Source organism: Corvus moneduloides, chromosome 5 (genome assembly GCF_009650955.1).
Source record: "Corvus moneduloides isolate bCorMon1 chromosome 5, bCorMon1.pri, whole genome shotgun sequence".
NCBI lineage: Eukaryota > Metazoa > Chordata > Aves > Passeriformes > Corvidae > Corvus > Corvus moneduloides.
In genome coordinates, this window is record NC_045480.1 from 43,236,544 (window position 1) to 43,260,077 (window position 23,534).

Here is a 23,534-nt window from a genome sequence, read left to right on the forward strand (position 1 = left end):
TTTTCATGTACTAAACCAAACCATTAGTTATATTTCTCTGTTGTCTGTTAGTCTGCAGCAGTTCTTGACAGGTGTAGAATATTTCACAGAATCTGTTTTGCTTGAGAGAGGTCTCAAGGTATATTGGTCCAAGATGGCAAAGGAAGTGCTTGATGTGCATCTTCCTTTAATTAGCTAGTTCATCTAAGTGGTAGTAGGACTAAATTAATATCTTTTCTTATGAAGGAAATAGGTGTTTGTTAGCTTTGAAAGTACTAAGTAGTTGAGCACAGAAATTAGATGGACACAGAAGATCAAAAATATCATGAGATATTTTTTCAAAAATCTGAGAAACAAAGACTTTCCCTAACTAGCAAGCAAGTGGTTGTTGGTAGAACAAATCTCATATTCAAATGATTTTAGAAAGTCGTTTATAAGAATATAATTTGTGCAAATCATTTCTGTGTTGAAGAGGATAGGTATCAAACTAACAAAGTGCAATTCTTCAGGAAAGGTAATAAATATCTGAAATACAAAACAAAATGTATGCAGAATGGAGAATTCTATAATAGTGACATCAGAAGGATTTATCAGTCGTTAATCATAGAGCAGCCTGGATTGAAAGGAAGTTCAAAAATCATCTAATCTATCCTTTCTTGGGAAAGGGAGCCTTGATGATACTGTCTAGTGCACTGGTGATGCTTACTCACTACAGTTATTGGATTAAAAGCCTTGATGAGATTCTTGAAGAGCAGAATGTAGAAGAGAGGTGATTCGTACACTTTCGTCTGGTAAGATTGATAGTGCAATGTCCAGAATTCTGTATCAGCAGGTTAAAGAACTATTGAAGGTAATGTGAAGAATTTAGGGAAGGGATGTGAGAAATCAACAGATCATGTTAGGGCTGCAGGTAGTTTCATATTATTCAGGCTCAATTTCTGAAGTTTAATCATAAGAGTTGAGGGATGATCTGAATACTGTATAAAAAGGATTTTGTGCATAACTCATTTATGGAATAGTCTCCAGTATGATGAGCTATAAACTGAAACTAGCTATAAGCTGAAACTAAACAAATGGGAAATAAGGAATTGGTAGAAAAAAATAACTAGATGTTGACATCAACTATAAAAAGAGATGGTATTTGCTTATGTATTTTCTGTTATTTAGCACTTTCTCCCATTTAAAAATATGTAGTCAAACACTTCGTTTTAACTGATGATAATAATCATACATAGATTGAGTTCTGAAACGTGTTTTGTAATGTTGTGCTTCACTACTCAGCAGTTGTGGTTTAGGTATATGAAGCAAAATTTTCAGTTCTCTCTGCTTTTTCATTTATGTTGGACACTTAAAAATGTCAGTGTTCAGAGTTCTGGTACTGCCCTAACTTTTGTGGTTTTGATTTTAGTAAAGCAGGTCACAGTTCCTCCTGGTACAACCCTTTCTACAGCTTCATTTTCAGAGGATATTCCACAACCTACAGCAGTTACAGCATCTTCTGGTTCCAAAGATCAAATTCAAGGTGAAGATGAAGAAAAGAAAAAGAAGGAAAAAGTAGAAAAAAAAGGTGCTTCACTTTTTTTATCTGTGATAGACAGTTGAGGTATTTAATTTATGCAAGTGCTTTTGCATGTTTTTGAGCACAGAATAAAAGCTTTCATACAGCTACAGTAGGAAGAGTCATGTGCTAGCTCTTAAATCTTGAAAGTACTTGAAGCTAATGAAGGCTGTCAAGTAAGCTACAGATTCTTCCTTGCGTGGGATGCATGCCAAATTCTGTTTAATGTGACTGAACTTCCTCATTCAAAAAACCACCACCAACAAAAAACAAGGCATGTCTGTTGGACACCTGTACTTTCGTGCAAGCGTATCTTGTAACTTAAACCTATGTTTTGCACACATTCTCTAATGCAGATTATTATTAATTTTCTATGAATAGATTTGTACAGGTTTTCAGAATTTGGATATTATGATAGTGCTCTGTCTCTTATTTTTCTGGTGAGCTGTACAGAGACTTACAAGCCATTTCATATTTTTTGACGTATTACAGTCTTTGCTGCATTAATATTCCACAGAGCTGTAAACACAAAAGCAGAGGCCACATATCTTATCAGTCAATTAACTGTTTCCCTCAAGTATTCAGTGGCTACAGAGCAAGTATTCAGTTGGTAAGGAAAAATAATACTTTCTATATATGATGAGGGGAAGTACAATACAAGTAGCTTAGACTCAGTTAGACAAGCACAGATCACAGAATATTCTGAGTTGAAAAGGGACTCACAAGGATCATCAAGTCCACCTCTTAAGGGAATGGCCCATACAGGGATTGAACCCACAAATTCAGTGTTAGTAGCACCATGCTCTGACCAACTGAGCTCATCTCATATGGAAAGCAATGGTTGACTTTTGCCTTCCAGTGACTATTTGGAAAAAGGTGAAACAGAGCATGAACATTAAATAGTAGCCCTGAACAGGTTATTTCTGTGGAGTTCAGCATCTGTTGTAGATACTGTATTTAACAGTTGAAGTAACCAATGTGTAAAATTTGGTTTTAAGTCTAGAAATTGATGAAATTATGGAATATCTCAAATACCTTTGCTTTCTGTCCTCTGTGTCATCTGTTTCCTCTCTGTTATTCTCATATTCATTGTTCTACTTCATGCAAATCTCATCTGTGTGATTTCTCTGGGTATTGATTCTGGACTGACTCTGACACTGGCCAAAGGAGAGCATTTTTCTCCTTAGCGTGTGGCATTGAAATGGATATTTTCTATGTATCTGTCTATATGCACCATGTACACATTTGCTGTGTTCTCTTTTGATGAAAGACTTCATTTCTCTTGTAGAGAAATGTCATGGAGAGCAGTGTGGAATGACACCAAGGATAAACATGGCAGGACTTTCAAATGATTTTAGATATTATATGTCAGCTATTTGGATTGGGATTTTTTTTTCCAGTTTCTCTTACATTATTGTATATATGACTGATTTTATTAATCTAATTGTCAATTACATTAAAAACCCCAGTCGTAATCACTAGAGCTTTTCATTCATCATAAATGAGCTGAAATATTTTTGAAGAGCTGCTGCTTACATTAAAAAAATACTGCCTTTTTATTATTGAATGTATAATTTAATTTCAGGCTGTACTGGAACAATGATGAATGAATCAAATTGCATGTTGTGTTCACTTTTCCTTTTTTGTTCCCTAAAGAAGAGAGTTTAGTTTACATTAATATGTAAGTTATCTTGGATGAAAGAATAACTGAATATGCTTATTTAAAGTAAGCATCTTAGACATTTAGTAAACATCTTAGACATTTCTTAATCTCCCAGAGATTATAGCTGTTAAACAAGTCTTGAATGTCTCCTAAACAGCACAGTCTTATCTACAAACTGGATGTAATTTGCTCATCTTGAAAGCTGTATTGCATATTTTATGATTCTATGATCTAAATAAGCAGCTGAGTATGGGGAGCATTGAGTCACTGTTGCTTTATACTATACAGTCTGTGTGGGTGATGATCACGGGGTAAAGACACCACACCAGGGGAACCTTGTAAGCTATGAGCATTTTCATGCACTGTTAAGTTTGGGAAGTGAAGAATTTTGGCTAAGGTCATCTTGAAGAGTTGCATTGCAGTTGTGACAGTGCAGTTGCAGTGAGTTCACAGCTCCTGACTGTGTACAATGCTGATAATGCTGATAAGCACTAGTAACCTGATGGACTGTGATTGCCTAGTTTGCTTTTACTGGTGAAACACCATGGCAAGGCTTACTGGTAATTGCTAAGTATTAAAATGGGACTATCAGGCTTATTGATGTGGCCTTTGTTAGAGTATTTATGTCACTTACCCATGTTAGCTGCACTTAAATTCAGGGTGACTTTACAAACAGGAGGTGACAATTAGTTGAGGTAATGATGTAAATTGAAGTATGCATGATGATTCACCACTGGAAACTGGTAATAGAGGTGCTAACTCTTTACTCTTCTTTTGTGTTTTGCACAGAATTTATGCTTATTTCTGAGATTGTAGCTCACTTTTCCCTTGCAGTATTCATATACATTAGTTGTGCTTTTTTAAATGTTCATTTCACGAACAAAATGTTCTTTGATAGGTGAAAAGAAGGAGAAGAAACAGCAGCCAGCTGCTGGAAGTAGTGATGCAAAACCTGTAGATGTTTCTCGTCTGGATCTTCGTGTTGGCTGCATTATTACTGCTGAAAAGCATCCAGATGCAGACACTCTGTACGTTGAGCAAGTGGATGTTGGTGAAGCAAGCCCAAGGACTGTTGTCAGCGGTTTAGTGAAACATGTTCCTCTGGATAAGGTATTGACAAAATTATTTACTTAGAGCTTTTCCTTTCCTAAAGTATCTTAAGACATTCATCTGTTTATAGGATATGTTTTCATTCTGCTAAAAGACTTGTACAGTCATGAAAACAAAAATAAAATGCAGATGGAAGTAATGCTTAACAACATTTGCCAGAAACCAGAGAAGTACCCTTTCCCCAAATCAGTTTCTGATTGCAGTGCTTCTATCCTGGGATCTTATTCCATGCAATTGGTACACACTGGACTCCGAAACTAAACAGATGTTACCCTTCCTTTAGGTTTCCTACTACGTAGCAGAGAAATCATAGTACCTTTGTTAGTATGATCCAAACTTTCGAAACCTTTGCCTTCCAATTCTCTTTTATAGCCTGTTGAAATATTTGGCAAGAAGTAAAGCAGAGAGCATGTAAATTCAGCTTAGCTGGCAATAAATAGCTTAAACAACAGTGGAATACAAAATGCATATTTTTGCTTCCTTGTGCAGAATAGAATCTGCCTCTGTGCTTCTTTTAGTTAATACACTTTGGTGTTTGACACAGATGGTTTATGGGTGCCTTTGAACAACCTAAGGCTTCAAGATTAAGTTCTGCTTTCACACCTCTTCTAGAGGGGGAGAGGAATTGACTGAAGGCTTCTCCTAAATTCAAATTCAGGCTCGGCATTTAATACATTGTTGTTTAAGCAACTGCAAAATGGATCATGAAGGAATTGGTCTTAGTCTGGAAAAAGCTCCACTTTCTTAAATGTCTTTTCAATCCTTGTTTGCACACTGTCCCCATGGTAAGACTGCAAACATAGGAAGCAATTAAAATTGTGATTGTTTTTATGCTACACAAAGTTACTGAATCAAAAAAATAAAGAAAGACTGAATATAGTAACTATTCTGCACTGATCACCCTATGGTGTCCACTTACTAGATTTGCAGTGGACAAAATCTCAAATTGCTTGCTTTTAGCAGTCTGCTTTCAAGAAAGTATGTAGAAGAAAGCATCTTAAAAGCCATTCTAAATGGCTTTTAAGACTTACAAACGTGAAGTGCATAGAATGAAATGGCAGCAAGAGTCTTTTCTCTTTAACGTTCTTTCTGAGTGGTAGAATAATCTGAAATGCTCATTAGCAGAGAATTAGGGATCATCCTTGCACGTTCTTTGAGAACAATTTGTTTGCGTGTCTGTTTTTGGTTTTGGCAAGTCTCTATTAAGACAGTAAATTCTTAGGGGCAGGCATCCATCTCTTTGTGTTTTTTGAAGTGTTCAAAAATGTGAAGGCCTGGCATGTGTCTACTGCCATATATTGAAATAAAAATATATACATCAGATCAAGGACCATAGCCATAAATTTTTTCACAAAAAAATTCAGCTGTTCATGATTCTGGTGTTTGATGTGGTAATTTAGCAGTGTTTGAGGCTGTAGTATTTGTATCATCTGATTTTACTTTTGGTTAGGAAGCACAGTGTGTATCTTCACTAACATTTCAGTATACGGTGCAAGTTATTTATGGGTGTGAAAACGTCTTGCTTGCCCACTTTATATGTGGCTGTGTTTTTGTTCACATGGTGGTGAAGCCACGTCAGAAGTTGCACCCTCTGTTGTCATGAACAGATGTGTCACAAGTAATAGGGATATGGAAGGATGTTAGCATGAGGTGGACCATGCCATTGCTGAGCTCTTTTGGCAGCTGGGGACAATTGGGGAAATTTCTGAAATGTCAAAAGGAATTGACAGCTTTTCTGCCACTGCATTTGGCTTTTTGAAGTGGATCTTTGTGTTTCTAGCATTGATACCTGTTCCAGGTAATTGTTCTTGAAATTCAGGCAATTCTCCAGTGTCACTTTTTGTCACCTCCTGAAATCCTCTTTAACCTAAGAGAACCTCGTGTCAGTGATCAGAAGTGAAGAACAGAAATGCAGGGAATGTATCTTAACAAGCAGGGAAAAGGCCACCATCATCCTCCAGAAATACTATTCTACAGTTCTACCATTCTATTCTACATTTGTTGTAAGAGGACGCATTACACTTACATCTGTTATAAACTATATACTCTGATTTTTATAGCAGAAACTTTTTCTTCCATTTAGATGCCTTGAACTCCTTTCTTTCTAGATCACTGTGTTGTCCACCCAGTAATTATCATTCCATTCGATAGTGATAATTCAGTGCTAGATAATACTACAACTTGCATTTTAGTCACTGACATGTTACAACCATTTTTTGTGTTTTGGGCTTATTTCCATAGCAATAACTTGAGAAATTTGCAGTCAATGGGCTGGCTTGAAACTTATGCAAGATCAACTTTTCCTTAGCAACTGCTTCATTTTGGCTATTTATATTTTTGCTTTTTAAAGTGTTCTACTTGGAAAATATACAGTATTTGAAATAGTCAATCATATGAGTTTTATTAATTATTAATCCTGCAGGTTTGTTGAAAGTTTGTGTAGTGATGCAAAAAGACCAAAATCTAGAAATATTAAATTTATATATATAATGTGCACTAGTAGCATGGTAATTAAAACATCTTTACTTTGTCACTTAGGAATGTTCAGGGTTTCATTTTTATTAGTTGTGAAAGTGTGGTTTGCTTTATAGTCCCAAGTGTGGCAGTTTTTCTGAACAAAGTATATTTTCTCTGGTTTACTACTGTAATTTTTATTAAAATAAAACAAAACCCAGAGAAATGTAGTTTCACAGGTTTGCTCTAACAAATTCAGTGTACAGTATATACAGCCATTTTCAGTGACTAAAAAAAATTCAAGGCATTTGGGTTAAATAAGATAAAATTTAAGATTCAAATGAGCTTATTATGTAAAAGACCTCTAAGCTTCCAGGATACAGTTTGAAATTTTTACCTATGAGCCTAATTTGCAGACTGGTTTTGTTGTTGTTATTATCATCATTAAGTAGAAATTGCTTGGTAATAGTGCTATAATGAAAGTAGACTAAAGTGGTGGTCTGTAATGAATAAAGATGGGAATGCAAGTGAAATGCCTCGCCTGTTTTTTAGATTTCTGAATTGCATATTACATATTTCCATGATAAATATGTCACATTTCAGCATTTAATCCCTTATTCACTGGCCAGCTCTTAAGGGGTTTAAATGTTATGTTACTGGTGTCCAGGCGTTAAAATCGTGAATCTGTTGCTACGTGCTTCTCTTACACTTCGCTTATCATGGTAAGATCTCGTCACTGTATTTCTTTCGTTGTGACGAAATAATGGGAGTCCCCAGAACCACATGGCATTTTAAGTACTCATATCCTTCTGTTTTCCTCCCCCAAGATGCAGAATCGGATGGCAGTACTTCTCTGTAACTTGAAACCTGCAAAGATGAGAGGAGTGGTGTCTCAAGCAATGGTGATGTGTGCCAGCTCCCCAGAAAAAGTGGAAATTCTGGCTCCCCCACCTGGATCAGTACCTGGGGACAGAGTCACTTTCGAAGGTTTTCCTGGTAAGTAGATATTTGGGAAAATGATGGAAACAGGTATGCCAATGTGGCCTCAGCATCGAAACACATCAAAGAGCTTTTTTTAAAGTTGGTTGGGTTTTTTGTTGAAATTTTCTGAATTAGTTCTTTTTTTTTTTAATTTACATGCTAATATTGTGTAAATAAAGGATTAAAAATACTGTATCATCTGTCAAAAAATTGTAACTTGATAAAGTTGTATAGAACTAAATGTAAAATATCCCATTCCTTTAAGTCTCAGTAAGTATTTCAGCTTTGAAATATATGGATAAACATAGTTGCACTTGGCAAGTTACAACAAGCAAATGTAAAGAAAGCATCTTTCACAGTGTCTCAGTGTAAGTGATGAAGTATTAAATTCCTAATTCCAGCTCCTCCCTGTAGTGAAAGTGTCAGAACTTGGGGAGGGTTTTTTTTTTTGAGGAGGAAGAGATGGAGAGGATAGAAGGGGGTGGAAGTCTATTCATGAGAGGAGCCCATAATATTCAAAACACCAGGGTTTTTTTGTTTGTCTGGGATGAAATGTCTTCTTAGGTTTCCAAAGAGAGACATTGGACTTCTTCCCACTTAATTAAATCAATAAATCCATTCAGAATATAAATAAGAATTTAACCAAATCTAAACTTTATCAAAAGATGATTTTTCGTCCATTTTTCCATTTCTTCAACCTCTATAAAAAGGATTAATTTTTGGCTGCTTATTGGGAACTCAAATAAAGCATCACAGATTTATCATGTGGATGAATGCTTCCCTCCTACCCAAATGCCAGTTCATTAGTCTCAGTCTGAAAGGGATACAGTCAGATCATCTTCTTCTGTTGCTGTATTTGTTAGCACCGTTACTTTGTTATTTTTATAATGGTTATGAGTGTTTTCATCAGGAAGTGTTGGTTCATTATGATCCCAGTAAAAAGCCACTCAGACTAAAGACTCAGACTAAAGTGTCATTTAAAATGCTGTTTATGAGAGCTGAGTGTGAAAAGAAAGACTAGTATAAATAATCTTAGGTTGCGCAGATGATGGGAATGTACCTGCGGCATGCTGTGCACTCCCTGTCCATAAGGAGAGTTTCTTCCCTTTCTGTTGTTTGAGTTATTGCCGTATTTTTTTTACTCATTGCGACTGTCAATCATAAAGGAGGTTTGTGTGAGAACTTGGTGCTGCCCTGTTCCATAAAGGTGAGGACACACCGGAGGCTCAGTTGCTGATGCCAGATGGGAGCTGCCTGCCTGCAGGCTCCTCTCCTACGATCAGCTGCCTAGCTTTATCCTGTACCCTAAGAATTTAGGAATTTGTGCAGCACAGCCCAAGCGCAGATCTACTCAGGTTAACTGTTAAGTGGATCACAGAGGTCTTGATGAACAGTGCTCTTCTGGTCAGGATCGCTGCATCGCTTTAACATAAAGAAAATGTGGTCCAACTCCCAGTATTTCCCATAGTTGGTGAAAGTGTATGTGTGTGCATTTATCAATGAAGTATTCATCTTCAAGGTGAATTTGTTGTTCAAAAGTTGGCTTTCACATGTGAGAAGATGGTGTAACTTTATTTTCTGCATAGAACCATATTAACCTTTTTAAACTATTGTACTTCTGACAATTTCTAGCTGTACAGCAGCATTTTGATTTATAAACCTCTTGGCAAGCTCTATGTGTAAACATATTTACATGAAATACCTTTCAGAAATATATATGTGTGTGTATATATATATATAAAATTTTTTTTATACTTCCCAAGAGTGAAATTGTGATGCTTTAAAAATATATATATATATTTTGGTTGGAATATGATAAAGGAAGCAATGCTCTGTCTAGGTGCTCTGTGAAACAGAAAAATAGCTCAGCTTGCTGAGATTTAATGCTCCAATTGAAAATACTTTAAAATAATACTGTGTTTAAAAAGGAAATCAGTCTGGCAGCATTTGTTTTTTTCAGTTTTAGTTTCCTGTATTAAAAATATAGCAAGCTTGCTAGTTGAGATGCAGAATTGGTAAGCTATACTGAAATCTTAAATGCTTCAGCAATTGCATTGACTAAATTGCAGGAATACTCACTCATAGCTTCTAGTTGTTATCACATATAGCGAGTAAAGATGGATTAAATCTTGGACCTTTGTTACCTGCAAGAATGTTCTCATACTGCCTTCTGTTGCTGTGGAAATGGATGTGCAAGAGAGCATCAAGTTGTAGAATAAACATTTCTAGTGTATAGGCCCTGCAAAATGATATACAAGCTCACCCCTCAAAAACGCCCTACGCCCAGCTTGAGGGTCTTATTTTGTTTGCTTTTGTCTAAGGTATAGCCTTACTCCGAACTTATATCTCAAGTAGCTTCATATGCCTGGCATTTGAAAATGGGAGAGCTGGTAGTACTGCTATTTTCTGTTCACCAGCATATCTATTCTTGCACATGAATAATGAAGTGAGTTCTGTCAAAATAATTGAACTATTTGACTTCAGTTGTTTGGTTTTTTTACAGTGGCAAAAAGCTTTTCCTAGAGCAATCAGTTATAGAAATATTTGTTCTAAAATTATTCCCATCTGTTACAGTATGCAGACACTGTGTTGACATTTTGATCCTTAAAAGATACAGAATAAGCTAAAGGTGGTGTGTAAATTGTTCTAGCTCTGAAGGCTTGCAGCCAGTGACACAAGGTTTTGTGTGCATTATATCGTTTCCTTCTGGTGGGCAGCCAAAGACACGGAGCTCTGATGAGTGCCAAATGAAGGTTTTTACAACCTGTTTGCCAGGTGTATATATCCAGGGCTATAGATTGTAGTCTGAAATGTGGCACTGTTCTCTAATGCTTCATAAAGAGCTGCTTGGAAAATTTTGTAGGTGTGAGATTAAAGCTAATCACTGACTTTGAAAATTTACCTAATGCTTAATAGTGCGAAGTGATCTGTCTTTTTCTTACCTAAAACTTATTTCAAAGAGTTCTAAGTCTTGAGATTTTACTATCTTGAGTAGGAAGATGCAAAAAAAAGCATTGGTAGATGGAGACTTACAAAATCATGGTGACATCTGCTTCTGTAAATTTATTTGTTGGGTTCTTGTCTTTTTAATGTTGCTGTTGTAAACTAAGATAGGGGGAAACTCACTGGGAGACTGGAAAACTATTTCTCAGGTTTTAATGGGGTTGAACATCTATCTTCTACTTACCTTTTTTGTGTTAAAACCTCATGCTTCTTAGCTGCTGCTCTCTCCTCAAAGACCGTCTGGCACTTCCCTGATGATGTTACCAGGAGGATAGACTCCTTGTTGTGTCACATGTCATTTAATTTCAATGCTTAATTGTAACCGTTTATATTCTGATCAATTTTTTTTTTAAATGTAACTGTAAAGCATAAAGATTCAGTTGGAATCCTTGAAGTTAAAATAGAAAGGACAGCTGGGTCTTATTTCAGTTTGAAGTATGAAAGCCTGTGAAGCAACAGAAGCACCACCGGCAACAATAAAGCAACTCTAAAATGCACGCAGCTGTCTATCAAGCAGCTTGGAATTGAGTTATTTTTAAGTCTTCCCTCTCCATCATACACAATATTCATGAGATACAGACTAATTTTCTTTGGTTGTTTTAGTTGAAGTAAACCAATTGTATCTGGTTTCAAACCACTTAAATTTTTTTTCTGTAGCAACTGGAGTGTTTACCTAGAACCATCTTGGGTGTTACAAAGGAGAGATTTGATAAAGAATGCTGTTGCCTGGAGTATTGTTCTGTTTTGTTTGTTTATTTGATGTCTTTGCCCTCAGTGGAATTTTTAACACTGTTCTATACTCCAGTGCATGAATCTTCAAGATCTCTTGGGCCTTTTTTGCATTCAAAACTTTATAAAATTTTTATCCTACTTCACTGGAAAAGGTCTGATTTTTAAACTGTGGAAGAATTGTTCTGTCGTGTGTGTGTATGTAAATTCTATAACCTCCTGCAAAGCCTACAAAGCCTTAAGACAGCAATAATACTTAAAAATTTCACAGCTAACTGTGAAATCTGTTTTCTGATAGCAGTGACAGATGCTTTGATGCCACAGGAACCAGAGATCTGTTACTTATATAATTATATAATTAAATTATCATTCTGGTCTAAGAATCACTGGCGATTAAGGAAATTACTATCTCTAGAAAAATAAAAAGTGGTAAAGCTGGAGTGCAGTCGTTAGCCTATAGTTAGCAGGTTTCTTTAATCAAAGCTTGAGAGTATTCATGTTTTCCTTCAGCTGCACGGCTACAATTCACTGTGGGGTAAGTGGCATTAAGTAAAGTCACACATCATTGTGTCCTTTTGCCCCTTGCTGCGCTGAGATCTATTCCTACAGTAGTTATTGAGCTGTTACAAAATGGAGAGGTTTCTTGCTTATTACTAAAATTTTTTTGTAGTATTGAAACTTCAAGATGGAATGACATGTTTAACAAAATTTGGGACCTCTTATTTGGCTCATTTTCAGTAAAGAAGAGTGGAAAGCTGGTTAAACGATTAAAAGCTTCAACTTATTTTATTTATAGAAACTCTTCTAAAGAATATTTTCTGGGAAGAAGGAATGCAGTGAGGAGAAGGCATAGGAAAATGCACAGTTTAAAGCTCTGGTAGTATTTAAAATTGGTGCCTATGCTAATCTAATATTAGCTCACCACAGATCCCAAGGGGGCTTGATGCAGGATTCCAAAGAAATTTATTAACATCCAAAACGTGTTTTTTATAATAAAAGTATGGGGTTTTTCTTACTGAAGAAAAAAAAAAAATCATGTGCTTTTAATATTTGAAGAGGGGAAGGAAAATGCACAATGGATCACTTAACATTCTGTTTAATGGTTTTATTAGTTTGTATGTATGCACTGTGGTCTAAATCCAAGTTTGCCTTTGTTCATGAACCTGAGCATTAAGCTAATTTATTTTTGTGAAAATGCACAGTTAGCTCTAAACATTTAATAATTTTTATTTAATAGTGTAATTATTTAGGCAATTAACGCGGTTAAATTTCTTCCTCTGTTTACTATTAATTATAAATATTATATAAAGATAATTATTAATGTTATTACTGATTTTTCTTTGAAATACTAAATGCACTCTGGTTGTGAAATAACTTGATTGCATTATTAAATACTGCTCTGGTAAGGCTAGCTTACTTCACAGAGAAATCTGGCCCAGTCTGCTTCTCTTGCATATATAGAAGCTACAGAATTAGACCCATCTACGGACAGAAATAATCCAGGTTTCCAGGCATTGTGAATGTGAGTAGACTGAACTATTGAAAACATTTACAGGAGATTACCAATAAGGCATGAGGCAGTAGTTTTTAACCACTTGTTGGTCAGTCAGTCAGACTTACCAAGCAGTGATGAATTTCAACCAGCTACTAGAAAAAGGTAAAAGGTAAAAACGTAAAGGTTAAAATCCCTGTAGTTTTAGTTTTTCTTCCTAAACCTTTGGGAACACTTTGTAGTGCAGCTTGGGAGTACTTGATGTTCTGCTCACTTGGAGAGCTCTTCCTCTGAGAGAATCTCAGGGATGATATGATTACTAGGATTTGGTTTTTGATTCTTGCTTGTTCTTGAACTTTTGATTTTGATAGTTTGGTCAGAATGGTGCCAATATGGCACTACAAGCAAGTAAAAATATACAGTGTAACAACAATGAAATAGCGTGAGATTCCTTTCGGTATTTAAATGTGCAATTCTTGTGGGGTATTTTATTTGTCTTGCCTGTGTGATGCACAAGAAGTTAAAAGCACACAACAATGTTATGATTAAATTATTTTTAATGAAATTTTTTAATAGAATCTGTATTGTTTTAGAATTAAGACATTAAACTTACTTGACCTTTGAACAGAAAATAATAGTACAGTGAATTTGCTGTCTTGTTTTATCTAGATTGTATCAGCGGGCAGCAGTTTATTCAGTATCTTTGCAGCAAGATTATTTAGCTTGTTTTGTTTCTATATTTTGCATTTCATGCTTATTTAAAAATAGGAAAAATGTACTTCACTATGCTATCTAATTTGTTGACAAAATTACAAAACATTAATAGAAAAAACCTGCATTTTGTGGTCATTAGAGATCCTTAAGTAGTCCGATTTGCTAATGTAGTTAGACTGTCAATACCTCTAGGGTGTAGGTATTTTACCATGATGTATCCATTGAAGCAGGAAACTGAGGCTTATCAAGACTGAGGCCATACTTGCTGAAACTGTAGCTAACTTCTGCTTCTGTTACTTTGGGCACCAGAGCTTGTCATCAAACAGTACAAAATGTAGAAGAACAGTGTTGAAACTTGGGGCTAAAATTACATGTCAGTATGCTACCTCTGTACTATTCTTGTCTAAGTTCAGTATTCCTCAAATGTAGCAGCATCTGCTAAATGCACTTAATTGCTTATAAAAACATCATTAATTCCTAAACTTAAGATGCTGACAAACCTGTCTTGGTGAGCAGTGTACTTGTGTGGTCCATATGTACTTAATTCTTGGGAATTCTTTTGGTCTGTAGTATAAACTAACACCAATGGTTTAATTTCTTCCTTTTGACAGTGCTTGTTGTCTGATATAACCTTTTAACCTTGAAAGATGCTCATTTTCAGAGAGGTTCTGGAGGCATTTCCTAGACACTTCCTAATTCCAATCAAAGTTTTCATTTTGAGAATCAAAAGGAATGCTGGGGGATTTTTCCCTTAAAAGTGTGTGCAGTGATGCTATGTGGGCTGTCACAGATGAGCAAGTACATAGAGCTCTTGCACTGAGTTGTGTGCTATGACGTTATTCTTTGTTTTGAAACAGGAGATCCTGAGAAGGAACTTAATCCAAAGAAGAAGATTTGGGAGCAAATCCAACCTGATCTTCATACCAATGACCAGTGTGTTGCTACGTACAAAGGAGTTCCATTTGAAGTGAAAGGGAAAGGAGTCTGCAGGGCAGAGACCATGGCAAACAGCGGAATTAAATAAATAAATGGTTATTAGAAACTTTTACAGATATTGAAATGAAAAGTGATGCAAGCACAATAAAAAACATGAAATGCATGGCTAAGACCCGTTTTGTTTGACTTCTTTTCCAGAATATGTTATTTCTCCAATGTTTTGAGAATGCACTCATTCACTATGCTTATTGTCCTTGAGGTTGTGTGTTGTCAGCAGTTATTAACTACTCAGTGCTCATAACTTAATTGCCAAGTCTTGTTCGTGGTAGGACTACAGACAGGCAAGTAAATTTTCTGGACAGCTTGAAGGTGTAGAAATTCTATTTAGCAAGAGCTAAAGGAAATAAGGAAAATACTCTGCCATATTCCTTGTGTGCTAATTGCAGTACTAGCAGTTGGTTAGTGAAGACCACAATTGTCTTTATTCTTCTAGTCACTTAGTAATAGTTTTTCTCCTCTTCTTCCAAGCAGTTTCAAGATCAATTATAAGCCTCTGCCCCATTTCTCTTGCCTGTGTTCTCTCTGTAGTCTGCAGTCAGTTGTAACTGGAAGATTAAATTACGGTGGTTTATGCCCCAAGATGTACAAGTGGACATACTTTCATGTCCCCACAACTAAGCTGTTATAATTGCTTTAAGATCAAAGCTGTCACTTAGCTAGAATAGTTCTTTATCTAGTCTGCCTAGGTATATACTTCCAAACAATAAGACTAAGGACTGAGAAATAATTAATAACAAATAGATTCCTGGAACTAATCAAAAACTAAAAAATCCCCCAAAAAACAAAAAACCAACCCCCAAGAAAACCCAAAACCCAAACAAAACAAAAGATACTTCTCCAGTGCTAAAACAGGTATAAAATTAATTTATATTTTGTTTCATTTTTATGTGCTTTTATGCAATGATATTTTTTACAAAAAGTGCTTTGGTTTTAACAGAAATAGCTTCTTCAGTTTTTACAGTTAGAATTATTTCATAGTTATGTTGTACAAATAGTCATGTTGCTAGGCTATTAGCCTCAAATCAATTATTTTAATTCCTTACTTTCAGTAATATGAAAATAAATGTTTTGGATCAATTTACAATAACCCTTTTAAGTAGCTATTTAGGGATACTTCAGATATTTTGGCATATAATAAATTGTTATTGTCTAACCATTGAAACAGTAAATGCTATTTTAACTACTGAAATTAAAAAAACTTAAGCCTTTCTAAATTTTGCAGGCTTTGAACTTCATTCAGTAAGTGGAGAGAAAACAAAATGACAATGATATAAAATTAGAAGTAACATGCGTTACTTGAACAGGAGATGAACAGATTTCCCTTTTGAATGAGTTTTGTTTGTGCCGTAAATTATTAGTTTTTCATGCATCTGGGAATAAGCAATAGTAATTAGTTCTTTTAAATGTGCTGAATAGCATTAGGCACATGGAAGCCATTTTATCTGCCTTGTAAACTGTATATCCAATAATGTTTTATTAAACAAAATCCTTGTAGTTCAAGAACTCAATTATAACTAATCTTGAGTCATGGTAGGGAAACACTTTTATAATAGATAAATCTTAGCTTTTAGTACCAGATAGCTCTTTTTAGAAATGGAAGTTCAGAGGAAACTGAATTCAGAGGAACTTCTGAAAGCTAGAAGAATTGAGTAAAGAGGCTCCCTTACAGTCTGAACTCATGTGCATTTTTAATTTTTTAAAAATTTTTATTTTATTCTTCCAGATATGTATTCTGTGTGAACTGAAATATACAGTCTGGAGTAGTGCAAAATCTCATTTGTGACTACATACATATTAGGAACATGATTTTGGAGCACTAGCTTCTGATTCTGTGGTTGAAGCTAGGATTCTGAATGCAGTAATGTGAGGTACTCTATCAAAGGCAAGTAGTTCAGTAATCTAAAGAGATATTTCTAATTGTGTGTTCAAAGGTGTTTGGTATGGATGTGGAGTTTTCCAGTTGATGGCTTTTACTCTTTTATTTCTATTAGATGTTATCTACTGTAGAAAATAGACACATGAGCACCTGAAAGTTAATTTTATTCCTTGCTGTGTTTAAGTAGTACTTGATAATTATTTTTTCGTATAAAATTCAAGAGCTTTGTTAAGACAATGTTTCTTTCCTCTTTAATTATGCTGTTATGGTTGTCTAGGAAAATGTATTTATGCTGTACTGAGCTCAAAAGTGACAACAGGGTACTTGAGGCACTGCACAAGTATGTTTCCTCACTGTATCCAGCCTCTTCTGCCTTGTCTGCATGAGTAAGTAGAACTGCAGTGAAATCCTTCCATTTGGGACCCAGAAGTTCCTGTAATGAAAAGCAAATCTTAGATAGTTATCTCTTATTTCTTTTCCCCACTCCCATTTCATACACTTAGTACATTAACAGACCAATTACATGGATGGGTTTTTTTTCCTGGCAGTAATCCAGTTCATGCTATCCGAGTTGCTGAAATTTCTGGGTCTTTTTTCTCCTTTCCAAGACATTGACATCCACCTTCAGTGGAAATACGTGGTCATGCAGTACTAGCAGTTCTCTGTTCCCTGACTACAGATGTTAACAGAATGTCTCCAGTTTAAAAGTGTTCATGTAAATAAGGAAAAATAGTTGCTTAGCCATGCCACACGTTAGTTTGAAATCAGTAGTTACCACATATCCATATTGCTACGCTGTTAACAGCTCTTCAAAAAAAATTTTTTGAAAAACACTGGATCACCTTTTGTTGAAAAAATAAATGATGAATTTCTATGTAACATCAACTTCAGTTCCAGCTGTGATCCATAAAACTGAACTATTCTTAGCAATTCAGGAAAAACACAAATCAAGTGCATCACCCTAAATAATGGGCCAGAGCGTTTGTCTTCAATTTCAGTGATTTATCTGATGGAGGAGAATGGAGAGAACAAGCTGCTTTTCTGGCAGTAAGTACAGAAAAATTTAATAGGAATAAGAGAGGTTGGGCTTTAATTTACAGGTGTAAATGAAATTACAACTTTGGTGCAATCCTGCTAACTCCTATATGACAAGAAGCCTACCTTGGTGATGAAGGACACTCTGCAGTGATCTTGACTCTGTAACCTAAATGCTAAGATATATAAAACTACTTTAAAGGATGTCTGTCCACTTCCAAGATAAGTTGGGTGTTAAGAAGATCTGGTGTATTGATATTGATTCACCTGTTTTAGACAGTAGGGATGAAAAATACTGAATGCATACAAAATTTTGCCTTAAGCTGCCTAAGGAATTCTTGGGTTATCAGTTTCAGAAAGAGAGGATAGAGCTTCAATTTGCTGAGGACTCAATTACAATGTTTGTTCTGAAATTAACATCTGCCACTCTCAATTCATTAGGCTGTTGTTGGAAAAAAAATATTTCACTTTTGCAGTCACCTCTTCTGTAGCTATTGTCACCTGAAGAGTTGCCATTAGGGCAGAGACTTCTGTTTATTTTTTGGTTACCTGGATGAGCTGAACTGTGTCACTGCTTTCATCTGGACACAGAGGCAGGTCAGACCTCAGGACCAAGAGAGCCAAGTGCAGGCCTTCCTCTCCAAAGTGGTGAGCCAAGGCTGCTCTCACCGTGTCTCTCACTTGCTCTTTGCTCAGAGCAGTGTGAGGGTAGCTTGGAGTGTCCAGTACTCGAACGCGGAGAGCTGACTCACAGCCATTTCTCCGTATGAGCCCCAAAATGCGGCCGCTGCGTCCGAGGCTGCAGCACGTAGTCACAGAGCTGGGGGAGAGACGGCTCTCAAAGTCTGAGCTGCCCAACAGGCTGTTCCCAGCAGCACTTTTGCCAGTCTGAGTTTTTCCAAGGACAACAAGGTTGATGCTCATCTCATTGCTGTCTGCCATTGTCTGCGCTTTTATCCACAAACCTGTCACTTGAATACAAATAACATAAGATATTTCAGTAACTTTGGGGAGGGGGAAAAAAAAGAGGCAAGAATTTCCAATATTCAATGTCTTTTGAGTGTTTTTCCCTGCCTGAAATGTGAAAAGAGTTTTAGGAAGAAGCAAAATAGAGCTAAGGAGAGGCAACAGAGAAGGGAGGAGTTGGGAAACAGCTGTGGAAAACACTGTTGCCATTCTGAGAGAGTAGTAGGTTAGGAAAAGGAGGCGAACTAGGGAAGGAAGAAGAGAATGGTGACAAATGGGTGCTGCTGTTATTGACAATGTTTCAGGATGTAAATATTTGCTTGTTTTAGGAAAAAGAAATGAATAATCAAGGAGAAGTAGATTCTAAGGGAGCACTTTTTCACAGCAGAGAACAGCTTAGAATATGTCTTTCATCAGCTACCACTGATGTTGAAATAGACAGTAGTCTGAAAGGGCTTTCTGATGCAGATAAATCCAAGTATGTCAATTGAAAAAAAAAAAAAAAAGAGCTGAAATAGCCAATCTCATGAAAAGGAGATTTTGGAAATGTATACTAAACCAGCTTATTAGCACATTTAGTGGAAAAGTATATAGACTAGTGGATAGAGAGGAGAGTTGGCTTGGTATCATTTCCAGTTACTCTAATTGTTCATAAATAAAAATTTTCATTCTCTTTGTACTTCTCTCTAATCCAGTATCTGAAGGGGTTTTAGTGCATGTTAAACATCTAACAGGAAGACTGGTTATTTGACTAAATCGAGACGTGTTTCAGAAGGTAAAACCATAGTAGCAAATAGTGGATTTTAAGTTTCTGTGACATGTGAACTTCAGAAAGAGGTTTTTTTGTTGTTCTTAAGTTACTACGTTTAGGTACTTATAGAGAGATCATGGATAATTTTAGACTGGGATTTCCTGTGATTAATTTATTTAGATTCTTGCTGTGCAATTTAAGCTTTCTCTATCATAATGATTCCATGCCTGAATCAAACTTTTGAAATAGCTTCAATACAGCACCAAAGATGCAAGAGCTGGTAATACACTAATTTTGTTACAGGTGGCATTAGATATGTACATGATAATCTTCCTTACTGAATTCACAGTGGGGTTTTGTGGATTTTTCATTGATCAATTTCCTTTTAAAAAAGACATCTTATGAAATGGTTGTCTTCAGTTATTCATCAGTCTCGATATGCATTGTATACTTTGTAGCATAATAATAGGAGGTAGTGGACATGGATTTGTCTATTCCTTTTTTAAATCGCAATCAAAGATTTGGGGGTTTTTCCCCTGTAAACAGAATACGCTTAAATACTTAGATTAATTTCATATTGTGTCACTTACCTTATTTTCCCTTAAATTCTTCTTTCATTCAGACTTTGTTCATAAACCACATGTGCAGTGTAGAAAGAAGTTCATATGTGAACTTTGAAACTAACAGCAGTGCCGTATCACGCTGAGACTGTTACGTACACATTAATCTGGTTAATCTATTACTGATAGATCCTCATTCAATTGGGTATGTTTGGTCAGTAATTGGCACTGTTGAATTTTTGTGACTTAGCTGCAAATACTGTTTTTGAAGTCATCTAAGTGATTGTATGATGCTGGTATTTTTAAAAGTTACTTGAATTCCACCAGCAGTTAAACGTGCAAGCGATAATGGTGGTAGTGGGACTCCTTTGTATTGTGTGTTTTTGAATGTGTCTTCATATATGCATGTGAAGACCAAATGCGCTCTTTCCTATTATTGCAATGAATTATTAATTGCAATATTTTCATAGCACCGTGTAAATCATTTGCAGAGATAAAGATGTTTGCTTAACAAAGATGGATTAAAATAATAACAAATATATTAAAATGCAGAAATTATTTATGAACCAGGAAGAAAACTGAAGGCTTGCAGAACTACCGGTCATGTGCATTAGCTGTTGGCTGTTAGCCTAATACATTTCTCTTGCAAGCATCATTATTTGGCATGCTATAATAGCATTAAAACCAGAGATAAAAAAAAAAGATTGTCCAGAAAGGACCTATCACTTGCTTTTTAGACAATTTTCCACAAGTGGGAAAGTAACTGATCAGAAAATAAATGCAAATTTGTGCTTTAATGACCAGGTTCTAGTTACAGAATAGAAGAGTGGATGAGCCCATCCTGTCTGTTCACAAGGTTCAGCCATCTCTCCAGCTGTAAATCCCAGGGGGTGCAGGCACAAGTTTACTCCAAGGGTATTAAGATACGTGTCAGTGAGAACATGAATCTGGTATATAAGCTGAATGTGGCGGCAGGAAAAGAGGAATGTGCTTTCCAGAGCCCAGTCCTGCTGGGGACATTGTCATACGAGGTGTAGTTCTATGTGGGAGCCTGTAAGGGTTGGTTTACCACAGCACCAGGGCTATTCCTGCCAACCACAGCAGTGAAGGGGGACTGAAGCTCCTCTAGAAGCTCATTGTGTCCTGCTGTGGAGCCACAGGCACAACCAGTGGTCTGGCAGAAGGTAGGAGCTCCTTGTGTAAATTCTCATAGTTCGTCATGAATGAGTTCATCATTTGTCTTACTTGGCTGGAAGTGGCTGTGTAAAAAAATTTGTTACTGAATGTTTTTAAAAGCACACAGACAAGTGCTCTTGAGCCTGCCTAGTCTCGTGAGAAATCAGACATTAAGTCTTTCCCTGTATTGTGTGTGCACCTGAGGCAACTTCTGATAGTTTCCACCGCTTTAGACCTCTGTGCTGTGCACAGCCTTTGTGTCTTAAGGCACATTTATGTATAAAGTGTATGGCAAGGTCCTTCATGCGCTAGTGAATAGAAACTCAAGACTGAATGAGGGGTCACTCAATTGCAAAGCAGAAGAGTAGGTCAGTCTCATAAAATTATAGATACTGTAAAATAAAACTCACATGGTTTCTTTAATTTGCCTAGAAATCTTGACTTTGGTTAAACCACCAGTCTCGCTCTGTGTTTTTCATTGTTCCTTTGCACAGTAATGCCCCTCATGACATCTGGGATCATACGTGGCCTAGTAGTCGCATCAAACTAGATAATTTAAGCTGGCATGGACAAGGATTTAGACTACCAAGAAAGCTAGAATACCAGAAGCAGGGGAATGTTGTATGCAAAATACAGCTTGCCCAGCCGGATGCAGAACAGGGCTTTTACAATGGCAAGATGGCTGTAAAATTAAGAGTAGTGTAAATGAGGCACTACCTAAATGAGCTCTAAAATTTGGCTAAGCAAACTTTAAAAAAAAAAAGGCATTTCTTTCCAGTATTATTATGAATGTAATACAATCCAAGTTGGAACACATCTGGAAGGTGTTACAACAGCACGGGCAGAAGATTTTAAAAAGTTGTCTTCCTGGGAGGATATGACAGGGGAAAAATCAAACTGATTTATGTGACACTTGCATGAGCTCTTCAAATGTGGAAAAAGTCCTCCCCAAGGTGGCAGTATCAGCCTGCTCCTCAGGTACTGTAAAACTCAGCTGGGGTCCCCTTGCTCTGCAGTCCTATGCTGAAATAAAATACCAGATCAGAAATGAGCTACACCATTAGAAAACACAGGATAATTACAAGACTCTTCAAGTATCTCCTGAGATAAGAAATGTAAAAAGCATTAGTCTCTCTTCTTTCACAAGAAACATTTTTACTTTACATATAAAATATGAACAGTTATTAATTAATTAATTTGTTTGCTTAATTAATGAGTTTGAACATCAGTAATGGAAAGGTAGCAGTTAAGAAACTGAAGTGTTATTCACTGTTCCTTACATGACTCTTGAAAATCAAGGTCTTTTGCTTTCACTAGCTTTTAAGTTGAGTCAGTGATAATTATTACGAGGCTTTAGATACAAGGTCTTAAAGTCTACTGTCAGAACACCATCTTGTACAGAGTATAATAAAATTGCCTAGGATGCTTTTTAGCACTGCTTGCTTCCAGTGGATAAACTGTTTTTTTGTTTGCTTTGTTTTTATATTTCTTTATTTTTGAAATGGCAAAGAGAAAATCAAAACTGAGCCTATTACAGATTGGCAGGCAGGAAGGGTTCTTGTAACTGATAAAGGAAGCCCTCTACTGCTCCCATGGAAATACCAAGCAAGTCTAGTGAGGAATTTTCAGGAATCTAAGGAAGTAAAATCCCTAATCTAATTGAACATAAGGATCATTTGTGTGTCTAGCATCTTTATTTATCTTTTAAATAAACAAGGCTAAAATAGTTTGCAAGTAACCATTAGTTTTGTATCTATCTACAGAGTTAACTAGAGTTGCAATGCATTTTAGTCACATTAGTGTGTAAGCTGCTGTTCTATTGTAGTCCCTGTGATTACCCAGTTGGTTTGCACACACCCTAAACAAGCTCTCCATGATGCTTGTCAGGGTATACCGAGCAGGCTAGATCTTGTAAAACTGAAATAGCAGTTTCTCTTTAGGCACGTGGTATCTCTTATGATGTGTCATCTTTCAGTTCCCACGCCTTTCCATCCCTTACAGCTTCTTTCCTGATGTGGGCTCTCATTTTAGCCCAAGATGATGCCATAATAAGTAATTTAAGATGTGCTTTGATGAATTTCTCTTACTTAGAGAAAACCCAGTGAGGCCATTTTATGGATTGCCACACACAAAGAGAGGCTCTTAGCCTGCCCAAACAACATGAGAAATCCAGGAAGGTATGCAATCCATGTAGGTTGTGTGCTACTCCATTGGCATTGCTAAGGGGAAAGGAGGTGGGGTGTAGCTGCAGACTAACATTGCAATTGCACCAGGTTTTGGGCAATGTCTGTTTGTACAACTGTAGAAGCAGCTCCTCAAGTTCTCCTGTACTTATCACAGTTGATTATGGGCTCAGGACAAATACAGCTGGCAGAAAGGCAGATCAAGGACTTGCTTTGTGGTTGAAAGAAAATCAAACAGAACAACCAAAACAGTGAGAACATCAGCTGGACGTTTTTTCCCCCTCTCTATTCTCCAAAGGAATCACTAA

The 23,534-nt window shown here is 36.3% G+C and overlaps 2 protein-coding genes across 2 annotated transcripts in view; one reads left to right on the plus strand and one right to left on the minus strand.

Annotated features, from left to right (window-relative positions):
- Window positions 1–14,789, plus strand: part of AIMP1 (aminoacyl tRNA synthetase complex interacting multifunctional protein 1) — a 32,519-nt gene extending 17,730 nt beyond the window's left edge. Inside the window, exons 4-7 of the mRNA XM_032109699.1 lie at window positions 1,388–1,546; window positions 4,099–4,310; window positions 7,592–7,760; window positions 14,541–14,789. Of these exons, the coding sequence (XP_031965590.1) occupies window positions 1,388–1,546; window positions 4,099–4,310; window positions 7,592–7,760; window positions 14,541–14,707 (707 nt within the window). The 3' untranslated portion in view covers window positions 14,708–14,789. The remainder of the gene's footprint in view (window positions 1–1,387; window positions 1,547–4,098; window positions 4,311–7,591; window positions 7,761–14,540) is intronic.
- Window positions 14,790–16,364: 1,575 nt separating this feature from the next.
- On the minus strand, window positions 16,365–19,985 carry GIMD1 (GIMAP family P-loop NTPase domain containing 1). The gene is made up of 3 exons (XM_032109700.1): window positions 19,898–19,985; window positions 18,140–18,561; window positions 16,365–16,988 (listed from the first exon to the last, which is right to left on the minus strand). Exons 2-3 carry the CDS (start codon window positions 18,530–18,532, stop codon window positions 16,719–16,721), a joined length of 663 nt encoding a protein of 220 aa, XP_031965591.1. The 5' UTR covers window positions 18,533–18,561; window positions 19,898–19,985; the 3' UTR covers window positions 16,365–16,718.
- Window positions 19,986–23,534: the final 3,549 nt, after the last annotated feature.